Source organism: Colletotrichum godetiae (assembly GCF_030913485.1).
Source record: "Colletotrichum godetiae strain CBS 193.32 chromosome Unknown BDP55scaffold_42, whole genome shotgun sequence".
Classification (NCBI taxonomy): Eukaryota; Fungi; Ascomycota; class Sordariomycetes; order Glomerellales; family Glomerellaceae; genus Colletotrichum; species Colletotrichum godetiae.
Genome location: NW_026851290.1, coordinates 227,706 through 240,172, shown reverse-complemented (window position 1 = coordinate 240,172; position 12,467 = coordinate 227,706). Strand labels below are relative to the sequence as shown.

The window sequence follows — 12,467 nt, the reverse complement described above, 5'->3', positions numbered from 1 at the left end:
CTTGTTGGCTTTGGTTACGCCGTCGACCAGTCACTCCATTGATTTACTATCCTAGGGGAAGTAGGAGAAGATACGAACCATGTAATGAATCGCTGTATTTATGTACCGAAAAAGTAGAGATGCGTACGAGTCTATCTATTTCGCTGGATGTAGCTCCACCACTGTTAACCGGGAACCTCTCCTCAGTCAGATCTTGTTGATCACCCAAAGAGATGATCGCGATAGTTCGCCCTCTCATGTAAGTAGGTACTCTCCAAATGCGCTCCATGCTTCACATCCATTCCGCTGCCAAAACACTCCTCCCTTAACACCACGTTATCTCCGCCAGCGTGTCCAATCTCGAATCAAAGAAGCTGTCCATCCACTTCCATTCTATCGCCCTGGGGAGCCCCCAGAACCTGACCAAGATTCCGGGTACCTCGCTTCAGAGCCTCGGTGTTCCTGCCCGCGGCCTCGAATCTTTCAATTCCTTATTGGCTCTCTTCGCATTCGACTCGAGCGTTCTCTTGTCCTTCTTGGTCGACTTTTGCATGGCATTGACGGCCCGGGCGAGGGGGAAGAGCACGTCCTGGAGATGTGTACAGAGGGCCTGGTTATCGTTGCGGAGCTGGGCCATCGCTAAGTTTTGTTTCTTGAGGAAATCTGTGTGTGCCTCCAGTCTCATGGCGAGTTTGTCGATATTGTTGGCCTGGTCTCTAGCAGTGCGCTCAAGGTTGTCGAGTCTCTGTGTTTGGGCGAGGAGCTGACCGCCTTGGTCTTGAAGTTCAATAGTATGGTTGCCCGAGAGAGCAGCCAGCTTCTTGATCTTGTGAAGGCCTCGTCGTAGGTCCTTCGCAGAAATTCGCTTCCCTCTTATAGAGGAGGACGGTGAAGGGCTCTGGGGCTTATTGGACAAGAGTCTGACGTCTTGATTGATCGATGTAGTTGACTTCGTCTCGTTCGTCAGCTGTTTGGCAGGCTTGGCGACGCCGTCGATTTCTGAAGCCTGTTCACTTTCGGCATCGGGCATGCTTTGGAGATGACAACCGGCCGACGACTTTCCGTTCTGACTGGCAATGACACTGGATGGATTTGGTGACTGAAAAGTGGCTGGTAGCGGCAAAGCCTTCTCGGGACTGCTGGTCGCAACTTCCGCAGAAGATGAAGCCTGCCAGGCAAATTGGTCGGAGGGCTGAGCATCCTCAGTTTCGTGATCCTCGAGCAAGGAGATCGCGGTGTCAAAGGAAGATCCTCTTTTTTGCTGCTTGTCATCAGCCAGAACCACCTCCGCATTGTTATCCGACTTGGATTCCAATTTCTCAGAGGAACGCTTCAAACTGGGCGACACTCTGGCAAGCTGCTTCTTCTTCTTCTTCTTCTTCTTCTCAAAGTGTGGCAATGTCGGATTGCAGCATTTGGTCGCGTCCCAGCCAGCAATCTCGAGCATGGTGACGATATCCTGCGGTAGGCTGAGACTGTTGATAAGTCGGATCGACTCCATCAACGGCGCCGAAGGGGGCCGTTGCTCGTACTTGGTTGCCTTCCAGTCCTTTATGAAGTCGCCATACGCTCTCTGCTCACTGAGTGCCTTTGGCTTCTTCATATCCGAGTCCCAAAGGACAGCGGAAATGTGAGTGTCGACAACCTTACTTGAGGCTGGGTAGCGTTCATAGCTGGGATCTTTCTGGCGCCTGGCCCATCTCTTCCAACCATCGAACCTCTCACCCTTGTATGGCTTCGCCGGCATAATGGCGGACTTCAGGGAAGACTTCGCTTCCTCCTGAGTAGGAACTTGTGCCGGAGGGTGCTGCGGTAAAGCTGCAGTCGCCCGAGGCGAGTCGTTGGTGTTGACGCTCTTGCTTGGTTTGGCTGTCACTTGGCCAACAGAAGCGGATTGGGAAGGGACAATCGGCTGCGGCGTTCCTTTTCCAGCGGCTGCCCCGGGTGAGATTGCCTGTAATTGAGCAGTTGCGAAGAACGAAGTTGAAGGCGAAGATAGCGCAGCCAGGGGAGGTGCGGTCAATTTCGTCTGCAGCGTCACCGGTTTGGCTTGGCTCTGTTGGGAAGGCATTCCTGCGGGCTTTGATGTGTTCATGTAGAGCTGCGGCAGATGGTTTGGGGATTGGCAAGTCGCCAAGTTCGAAGGCTGAGTAAAGGCAGAAGGAGGAGGTGCGGAATCTGAGGAGGGAGGAGCGGTTTCCGGATGAGCCTGCCTTTCAAAAGCTTTTAGGTAAGACCAATTTCGAATCAAAGCGATTGGAAGCTTCTCGCTTCAGAACGGCAAGAAGCTGGGCAGGATCTGGGGACTCTTCGGCCTGAAGTCAGCCCGCAAAAACTCGATTCCTGATATCAGGGAAACAGGATGTAGCCGTGTGAAGCCGTGAGTTGCGAGCAACCAAGGCGTAAATCGTGTTTTCCACCAGAAATTGTGCTTCTCGTGTAGGTGGCAAATATCCAGGTTTCAAGAGAAAGAATAACTGTAAATCGCTAGGTAGATAAAGACACTGGCCTTGCCGAGTGTGTTGAATGTGTTGATGCTGAGGAGTATAAGTTGGTGAGTGGATGAGAAAAAAGTTGTGTTTATATGTCTTTTCGCCCGTACTCCCTTCCTTCAGATATGTTCGGAAGGAGTTGTCGTCGAATACCTGCCTAGGTCGCGATTGACAATGTCTTATCTTATCGTCGCCAATTCCCACTAGGCAGTGATGATTATGCAAGAACCAATGATTAAATAGAAAGAAGCTAGTGGCGCCGAGAAGAGAGAGGTATAGCGAAGAGGATAGTGATATGGTAGGGTTACTACCAGATCAGCGAGCGAGGAGAATGTTGAGTGACTGCTTGGACAAGTACAGGAGTTTCTTATACTTTGAAAACCAGAGGACTCCGAGGTCGACAGCCCAATCTCTCGCCTAATAGAATCACTGTGGATTGAGATTGTTAAAAGGGTGACATTTACTAACACGAGCAGGACTCTTCAGCTTCATTCGATATCTATGCATCTAGAGAGTGGCCACACAGGTTCACCATGACTGACATTATATAGAATGTTAGGTCGAACGACAGTGCCAAGAGAAAAAGGAGCAAGATTCATCGGTGTTTGCTTGGCATATTTTTGCATGTTCGTCAGTGATATCCAACATCTTTCCCGACCCCCCTGACTTAACTCGAGCTGTTCACCAACCACCTACATCCCGTTTTCCTCCTGGGTAGTGTCACCTCGAAGTCTACTACTTTCAAAGGGCCAAATAATTAGATGAACCTTTGATCACTTAGGTTATGGATAATAAGAGTCTCCCTACATCTAGTAACTCACACCCCAAACTCTCCCTTCATGATCGTCCCCAACCATTACCTCCAACACATGCGACCACACCCACTGGAGAATTCGGGATCCCGTCCGCTCTCCCATAGACAAGCCAGTGAGGGCCAGAGTAGTAGTCAGGTCGGTGACGACTGGCGAATGCCTGGTGTTGCATGTATTTTTGCGTTTTTTCCTCACTTGGTCGGTGATTATGCTGTCCTAAGCCGACGACGCAACAGGTTGAGCTGGTTGATGTCCACACAAACAAGTAAACCACGTATCTTTTGCGCGGTGGGCAGTTATTCACATGCCCCTATCAGTTGTATGACAGCCTAGCTACTTCGCAGCAGAAAGCGACAGTCCTAGACGGGATGTAAGGCTAGACAGACACGGACATAGCCTGGCTACCAAAAGAGCAAGATATTTTGATCCACATGGGTAAGCCGCCGTCTTCTCTATCGTGTCACTAGCCCTCCAACATACAAGCCATGTGCATCTTAGTATCATTGGCTTGGCCCAATCCGTCGAGGCAACGGGGCGGCATTGGAAGGAAGGGATTCCAAACCAGGATGTGACATGGAACTTCTGAGCAGTTATAAATAATCCTTCAAACAACGAAACGAAGGACCAAGAAGTGTTGAAATGATTTTTGTATTGTTGGAGGGTTTTGGGGGAATTTTTAACTACTTACGACCTGGGGCATCATGAGCTATACATCCACACAACACGCGGGCCTCCCGTACGATGCTATGCCTGCCGCCGGTTCAAAATAAAAAGACGGCCACGACGACGACAATCGGAACATCCTCTGTGACGCCCATTGAAAATCCGAGCAGAAACAACAACAAGTCCCGTCTTCCCCCCTTCCTACTCCCTCCTCCACAACTGCCGACGACAGGGGAGGCTGTGTTTTTTGCGGGGGACCACTCAGTCTTTCCATACACCTCCCTCTCATATCCAGCTGGCCTCCGGCCATCGTTTGCACGCTCTAATGCTCTTGAAGATCTTCTTCCTTTTGGACCTCTTGTAATCTTTTAGGAATGGGGTAATCGTAAATCTTTGCCTCGTCAGTCTTTCCTGCAGCCGCTCGTCCACATCGACAGTTGGCAGCTTCGAGCCTTGTCCACCGACTTTGCATTGCGGCGGTGGCTCTTCGGATCATCTCGCGTCTCCCTCATAAGTTCTGAGCTGGGGCGGTCAGAGATCACTATACTCTTGACACGATCCTCACAGCGGGATGAGGGGCCCGGCTCGGTCATCGATGAAATCTCCGGTGGGGCTCTTAGCTAGCACCACCGTTGACAGGGGCGGCACCTTGCTGCTGAGCAAGAGCCAGTTGGGCAGCCTGGGCATTCTCGGTTGCCTTTTGCATGACGCCCTGCAGGGCGGCCTGGTCCTCAGCGGTGAGATGTGACGCAAGGGACTGGTAGAATTGAGGTTGCTCCTCTTCCATCTCTGCTCAGGGGTTAGCCTCTGTTCAAGAAAAACGGCAAAGTCTGGAACTTACTCATCAAAGTCGCACTGAAAAGTTGGTAGGGGTCCACCTTGTCCAGGGGAGACTCAAGCAGAACGCTGTCCTCTCCAAGGTCGTCCTCGGACTCAATGTCGTCAACGCCCCGGCTGAACTTTTGCGCCTCCTCGTTCAAGAACTCGAGGTACGCGGTGCTCTCATCGCGGCCTTCGTTGGTCTCCTCCTCCTCGGGCTCGTCCTCGACGTTCCAGTTGGCCTCATCCTCAGCCCACTCATCCTCTTCGCCATAGTCGTACGTGCCTGCGTCAAGGTGGTAGTCGTCCCGAAGTGCCTCCTCGCGGTTCTTCATAGCGGCAGGCAACGTCTTGAACAACTCAGTTACGCCCTGCAGCAAGCGAGGCCATCCGACGGCAATGCTCTGAGGGACCTGGTCGGCCTTAAGGCTGAGCAAAGCCGCAATTGCGACGATGCAAAGCTTCTTGTCGTGCACCCGGGTGAAGTTGGACATGCTGCCAAACCACAAGCTGAAGAATCGGTTCGTCCAGCCCTTGGTCTCGAGGATGTGCAGAGTGAGAATGGGGTTGTAGTGGATAGAGTTGATGACCAGCTCCATAAGGTGGATCTTGTAAGCCTTGACCTTGACATCCTGAGCAGTGAGGACGGTCATGGCGAACTCGATGAAACGCAAGACGTAGTTGTCAATGTTGCCACGGAGGTTCAGCATCATAGCCTCAGCCAACTTGCAAGCACAAATTCTGTCGACGCCTCCAACCTTGTTGTCGTTGAACATATCTTGAATCATGGAGAAGAGAGCCTCAATGTACTCGGGCTTCTGCACCAGCTGGCCAGCACCGTACTGGACAAAGTTGTCCAGAGCAGGCAGCATGTCCTCAAGGTAGAGCTCGGCGCCAGCCTTGAAGGTGGCGTGAATGAGCTCGAAAGCCTGCCACATGGTGGGGGAGATGCCCTTGGCAGCAAATGTGCAGCTGTCAATGATCTCGAAGACTTCGTTGTACAGGTCGTACAGCTTGTTCTCAAGAGTGACTTGAATAACAGGCATAAGGACAGCCTCAATGTGAAGCAGAACGTCGGGAGTGCTCTCGAGGGTAAGAATGAGAGTACCGATGGTTTGAAGGACACCGAGAGCAGTGATGCTCTTCTCGTCGAGGTAGTCGCCAAACTCATCCTCACCGTTGTCCTTGTTCTTGTCCAGGACCTCACGGACGATGCGGAGGTAGGTGTCTCTCAACTGCTCGCTGAGAGCAACAGCGAATGGCGTCAGCTCGGTGGCAAAGACCTCGACGAAATCCTCCATAACGTTGGCAAGGGCATCGATATCGGCCTCGTTGGCGAGCTTGAGCAGCTGCTGCATGATGGTAGGGATGCTCTGCTGCATGCTGGTGCGAATGATGTCATGTCTAATAAGAGGCTGCAGGGCGAGTGCGGCAGTGACACGTACAGGCAGCGCGACGTCTGCCATGCAGTCGAGGATGTGACGGTAGATGGTGAGGAGGTTGTTCTGGTCCTGGAAGTTGAGCTGCTCGAACTTCTCGATGGTGTCGCAAGCCCGCGCGCGCAGATATCCCTGCTGGCTCGTGAATTCGGGGAAAACGTAGCGGACGAGGAAGTACTCGACTTGGTCGGCGATAGGGCTCTTCTTGCCCAGGATGACCGGCGCCAACGTGCCAATCATTCTCAGAGCACCCTCCTTGGCGATGTGGTTCTTCTTGTCCTCCGGAGCCTGCTCGTACTCGTTGACCACCGCGTTGACAAACTTGAGGATCTCAAAGGTCTGCTTTCTTCGATTCTTCGTCAGGCCGACGAGGAAGTTGGTTGCCGCAACATCGGGGGCCGAGGCCTCCTCGTAAAAGTTGAGCTTCCTGTGGAGGTATTCATCGGGCTCGTCCTCGAACTTCTCGATATCCTCCTCTGACAGGCAAAGGACAGGGAATACGAAGTGCATCACCAGGTTCTGCAGGTGAGGCTTCAGGTGGTTCCACATCTCCTTGGGGCGTACCGACTCGTCGAGGAAAACCAAAGTGTATGACAGACAGGGTCTGCTGAGCCAGGCCGTCTTCGCAACCCATTTCTCGATCTCGGCCAAGTAGTGCTTGAGGATCTCGGGCGCAATCGTGGCGGAGAACTCCTTGGCAAAACGGACGGCGTCCTCGTCCTTTGTATTGGTGACAGATTGGGGGTTGCCGTGTCTATTACAACGTTAGCCAGCCCTCGGAGTGTTGAAAGGATGGTGAGCCAAATATTACCTGATGAACAGTCTGTTCAAGTTGAAGTACGCCCACTTCTTAGCCTTCCACCAGTGGTGCTTTTCACGCTCGTATGAATCGTCGGCCATGGCGCTGGCAGGAATAGTCTTTGAGACGGTCTGGAGGAAAACGGTGCACCAGCCAAAGTTGGTTTGCTGGGCGCGAAGGAACGCAGAAAGCTCGAGCTAGGACTGTGTCAGCCAAGATGATACAAAGCCAGATACAACAAAAGGTCTTTGTATTTACCCAGGTCGCGTGCTTGTAAGCCTTGAGGGCCAAGTGAAGCATCTCGCCAGCCTCATCGCTCTCTTGCGCGATGAGCTCGTTGCAGATAGCCAACAGTCTGGGAAAGCTAGCCTCGATAATCTTGTCGAAATGGACTCTGTTGTCGCCGTCCGAAGACTTGAATCGGTAGGCGCGGCAGATGGCGAGAAGACATTGCAGACCAGCCAAAACAGAGGCGGCATCGTTCGTGTTCAGGAGCTGCATGGTGTAGTCCATGAAGTTGGGCCACTTCTCGGGAAAATCGAAATGCAGGATGCGCTGGAGGACGGGGATCAACTGTTGCCGGACCAGCCCCTGAGAGGCGGCCATGATGGGCAACAGGCGGTCGCGGAAGCGCGCCTTCTCATCTTCGGCGATTTGTGTATCATTCGGGTTGTGGTCCGACTTTTCCCATCCGCGATTTACGCGGTTCTTGATATAGATAACGGCTAAGACAAGGGACCGTTTAGTATGTCTGCCTGGCTGGGTGAAGCCATACGGGAGCAAGGTTGAGTAGAGGGGCAACGGGATTCGAGAGGAGGTGTCCACGTACTTGATAGTCGCACACTGTTGTCTTGCTCGTTCTGAAGGACCTCGAGGAGAACGTCCATAAACCCCGGGTGCTCTTCGATCTAGGTGGCAGGAAAAAATAGGTTAGCCAGCAAATCCAACATCAAGGGTCACTCCGTGACCATGCCCCGTGAGACCCGGTGCCGGCCATCTGATGCGGGCAACAGGCCCGCGACGGTGCAAAGAAATGTTGCCGATAGGGATGCATCTCGTCCATGTTGTATACGTCTGTATATGTGCGTGCGGTGCGATGTAGTGCGGATCGTCCCTGGCGCAGTCATGGAGGGGCCATTCGTGGGGGAGGGGTGGTGGGATCTCTCAGGACACGAGAAGGGGGCATTAGGAAGCGAAAGCGGGAAAGGAGGACGGGTGGGAAAGGCAAAAAGAGAAAAGTTTCTCGTGTTCATACCTGCTTCAGCTGAATCTCAGCCCGCCGTCTCGTGTCGGCATCGGGGTCCAAACTGGCCGCGAGCAGGCCTCGAATCGCCGTGGTGTCCATCTTGGGTGAATTGACGGGGTGATGTCGAGGCGAAGGCGGGATAGGAGTTGAGAGGAAGGAAAGCGGTGCGGGTGGTGAAGACAAAATTTTGGGCGGGTCGACTGTGTTGCCTCGAAATGGCGGGGCATGCCACGGCGACGGCGGTACGGTACGGCGTGTGTGGGCGTAAGGTACTGGAAGTGGAAGTGTGCGTGCGTGTGTGCGGTGCGGTGCGGTGCGGTGCGGTGCGGGTGTGGGCGTCGCTGCGTTGAGGTATGTACTGGGCTGCTGAGTACTGCGTACTTCGTAAGGTACTGCGTGTTGAGTGTGCGGTCGCTGGGCTGGGCTGGGCTGGGCTGGGCTTGCTGCGTGCGAATGAAGGCAAGGTAAGTCAGGTCAAGGAACCACGGGAAGCCAAAAACGCAAGGGTCGACGGTCTGAGGTGAGTAGGTGCTGAATAACTGACTGAGTGGACGGACGGTAAGGAAAGTTGGCTGAAATGTGTGTGGTAGGGGGAGTAATGAAGGGTCTAGTAGGAAAAGGGAAAGGAAAGAAGGGGACAGGAACCAAAGTCCAGAGGTACCTTCCATCAGCTACCTTAGGCTTGGCTGGGTACCTCGTGTCGCACCGGGATATTAGGGTAGAGCCAAGTACTGCTAGATGCTTTCAAGTTCCATAAGGTAATTGCTAAGGCATTGAATGGGCTTACCTGTTCAGGCCTGACGTGTAGCGGGTTGTTGTTGGTGCGAAGGCGTCGGATTGGCTTCTGGGCAGGGGCGGGCTACCTTAACTCAGGTAACTAACGTAAGGCGGGCAGGGAAAGAAGACTCGGGCGAGTTTGTCGCTGGTTGTCTGTCTTTGACTTTTGGCTTTCTGTCTGCTGTTCTGTCTTGGGAAGAAAGAAATGTCTGTGTGCGTGTCTGATGTACGTGTCTAATGAGATGATTGGCTACCGGCGGGTTTCTCCAGCTCTGAAAGATCACAACAATGGACAATGCCTCCTGCACGGAAAGCGTCTCCAACTTTGTAATGCGGCAAGTTGGTCCTGCCTACGGGGAAAGAGTCTGTCAAGGCATTGCCAGGTTTTCTGCCTGATGACTTTCACCTTTCTGGATTCCTTCCCAAAAAGCAATACTGACCCTTTATTTTCCTTTCGCCTTGACGATGGCGGGTGTCAGACGGCAATGACAGTCACGGCTAGGCTGGAATGCGGTGGACAGTGAACCTCTATTCTCATGGTTGCGACGGATTCAGGATTCCCAACCTCAGGCCTCAGAGCGCGCAATGCGCTTCTCCTGACTCTATAGTTGACGCAGAGGGCACTTCGACCTGTGTCACAATACTGCCGTCTCAACATGAACCAACAGTTCAAGGCGATGGATGTCATCTGGCAATGCTCTCATCACGCACGACAAGAGACGTCGGGGGGGTTGGATGAGACGATACTCCTCACCCATCATCCCAAGACGAATAAACCCTCGTGTCACGATACCGTGCTGTTGCTTGTTTTGGTATTTTCCCATTTTCCCCCTGTGGAACAAGATCCCACGGGGATTGCTACCGCGTCTCAGGGAAATGGGGAGCGGCAGGAAAAGGTGTGTGTCTGTGTGGGAATATCGTCCTTTGCAAGTCCAAGCAAGCAGGGGACCGGCTGCTAACACGAAATCCATGGAATTGGTTGATGCTACCCTCACACTGCCCTCCTTCCCACCCACCTTATTCGTCCTGGACCTTTATTAGGTGTGCAGGTATTCGCACAGTAGCTCAATCTTTACCCACATTCACCAATTTGTGCATTGGGTTGCTGGAGAATGTTTGCTTCCTTCTTGATTGTCGCAACTGAATGTCGCCAAGTGAGGTACCACAATGTCCCCACGAGAGCAGAAGAAGTAGCAGTCTAGGAGTGCGTTCCGTAGGTACGTTATGCCCCTCAGACACTACTTAGACTCCATTACCTAAGCTGGCAGCTAAAGGTACCTCACTTCTGAACAATGTTTTTTTTTCCGGCAGAAAAGGAAGCAAAAGGCAAGCAAACGCAAAAGTGCGCCGCCCACCGCCTCCACTCGCCCTGAAAGCGGTATGGCATCAGGGCAGCCCGAGGCGTCAACGCAGTCTTGTTATTGGTTCATCTTTTGCCCCGGCCATTGTCAGGAACCCCACTACCGACAGAAGCCCCTCCCCTGCACCTGCTGTTTTTTCTCCTTCACCGCCCGTCCCACGGTGCCTGTCGTGCCTGTCGTGCCTGTCAACTCAAAGGGTAGGTCGGCGCCTTCCAGACCCCTCCTCGTCCCCGTCGTCCCTCGTTTTCCCCCCTCCCCCCCCTCCATCCCATCCCCAGGGCACCTCAGTCTGCCACCATCATTCCTGTCAACTCAGATTCAACTCTATGGCAGACGTGGATAACAGCAGACTTTGAGACGCTCTCTGGCATGACACATATATCTTCAGACTTCCGCTTGTACCCGTGAATCTCCAAGTCCTCAGCCCTGATGAACCAAAAAATTTCCCAGGGATGCCGTCTTTGACCCCTCCATGTCGGTCCCCGTGTCAACTGGCCTGGTCACCCCGTCCTCGGTGTGGGCCGAGTTCCCACTTCACCGGAGCGCAATCGCCGGGAGAAGGCTCCATATCAAAAAACCTACCGGTACCTTTCCACCTTCGCCCGTTCCATTTTCATGATCGCTCGGGTCCTTTCCGTATTCAGGTGAGGTCAACAAGCCCCTTTATGCTCGTCCGCAAACTCTACCGAATCTTTTTTTTTTTTGGCTCCTTTTTCTTTTTGCCCCTAAACACCGTTCCCTTAATCTCAAGTAAGAACTGTTGAAAAAGAAGATGTGGTTTCATTGGCGTCAACCGCGTCTAGACTGTAATTCGAGATAAGGCCACGATCCCGTCTCTTTTGGCATGCGCGCCGCCCCGCCAAAAAAAAAAAAAAATCGGAGTCTCGGGGTGCGAGTCCGCCTCCATCAAAACCTCGACGTAAAAGAGTCTCCGGTTCTCATGTACTTCAACAGAAATATTCTCCATCCCCATGGCCTAAACGACTACTAGAGTCTTCTTGAGTCAATGAGGCCTCGCATCTGGCATGCAAGTTCTTTATTCACCCCACTCCTGGGCTCTGCTACGTTCATACTGTTCATTTCCCAGACAAGACTATATATAGTAAGCCAGTATTGAATGGATGACGATTCCAAGAGCCGGTAACTCCTAGGTCATTGCCGGCGAGATCTCTGGTTGATCTCTAAAGTGAAAGAAAAGAAAAAGCTGATCAATATCCATTCGACCCCTTTTCCCTTCTAAGCCTCCAAGAACAAGGTTCATCGCTGTAACTTTCAAACTTCAACGTCAAGACCCCGTAGGTACTATGTGAGAGCCTCCTCCTCCATCCCACTGTAGTTAAGCATGAATCGATTTCGCTCGGATATCGGCACCGATGGTCCCCCCTTCTCCTCTATGCCAGATCGCAGAGAGATACACTCCCTCGACAGCAGCAGGGAGCTTAGCAACTTCACCAGGTCATCGCTACGCCTACACATGTCCCTCTTAAGGCCACGTTAGTAGAGGACAGTCACTCTCCGGCCGCATAGCTTTAACGTTTGATAACGCACTCACGGCATTTTCTAGTTGCCGGTACATGGTTTCGAGGTAAAGCATCAGATTCTCAAAGTCACCATGATACCTTCTCATCCTTGACAACATACGTGAATATCTTCTCTTGATGTACCTCAGGAGTCCAGCTCTTATGCCCATCATCCCTAGTCTATCCCTCAATTTCATCCCATACTCCTCTTCTCTCAAACACACATTCAAAAAGGAGGTGGTGCCAAATCTCCGCTAAACAGCATGCGGAAAATGGGATGAGGAAATGAATAAGTCATGGCAAACATCATGGAGAAGAATTGAAAGGAGGGGGGGGTGCTGCTCCAGAGGTAAACTTTATTAACATGCGGAGAGACAGAGAGAATGGTGGCAAAGAAAAACACCAGGCCTCGATCCGGTCGGTCTTGGCAGGGCAATGAACCGGATTCTCCTCCCCAGATCTGGAGTTCAGACCCGGGGGAACGAACGGCAACAGTTCATCTGCTTCTCATCTTTCTTCATCCTCGCTACCCACCAACAAAAAGGGAATGAACACTCACG

General features: G+C 52.5%; 2 protein-coding genes across 2 annotated transcripts; both read right to left on the bottom strand.

Moving 5' to 3' along the window:
- Window positions 1-91: 91 nt before the first annotated feature.
- BDP55DRAFT_674697 (uncharacterized protein) lies at window positions 92-1,296 on the bottom strand. The gene has a single exon (XM_060575675.1). It carries the CDS (start codon window positions 1,007-1,009, stop codon window positions 425-427), a length of 585 nt encoding a protein of 194 aa, XP_060425964.1. The 5' UTR covers window positions 1,010-1,296; the 3' UTR covers window positions 92-424.
- Window positions 1,297-4,440: 3,144 nt separating this feature from the next.
- BDP55DRAFT_282085 (importin-beta domain-containing protein) lies at window positions 4,441-8,035 on the bottom strand. The gene is made up of 5 exons (XM_060566479.1): window positions 7,833-8,035; window positions 7,262-7,728; window positions 7,016-7,200; window positions 4,788-6,958; window positions 4,441-4,735 (listed from the first exon to the last, which is right to left on the bottom strand). Exons 1-5 carry the CDS (start codon window positions 7,888-7,890, stop codon window positions 4,563-4,565), a joined length of 3,054 nt encoding a protein of 1,017 aa, XP_060425963.1. The 5' UTR covers window positions 7,891-8,035; the 3' UTR covers window positions 4,441-4,562.
- Between the last annotated feature and the right edge of the window lie 4,432 nt (window positions 8,036-12,467).

Excerpts from the sequence above, each read along its gene's own strand:
- BDP55DRAFT_674697 (XM_060575675.1), bottom strand. The coding sequence starts at position 1,009 with ATGCCCGATGCCGAAAGTGAACAGGCTTCAGAAATCGACGGCGTCGCC.
- BDP55DRAFT_282085 (XM_060566479.1), bottom strand. The coding sequence starts at position 7,890 with ATGGACGTTCTCCTCGAGGTCCTTCAGAACGAGCAAGACAACAGTGTG. Across the intron at positions 7,201-7,261 it reads CTTACAAGCACGCGACCTGG|CTCGAGCTTTCTGCGTTCCT; the intron begins GTAAATACAAAG and ends ACACAGTCCTAG. Across the intron at positions 6,959-7,015 it reads TTGAACAGACTGTTCATCAG|ACACGGCAACCCCCAATCTG; the intron begins GTAATATTTGGC and ends ACGTTGTAATAG.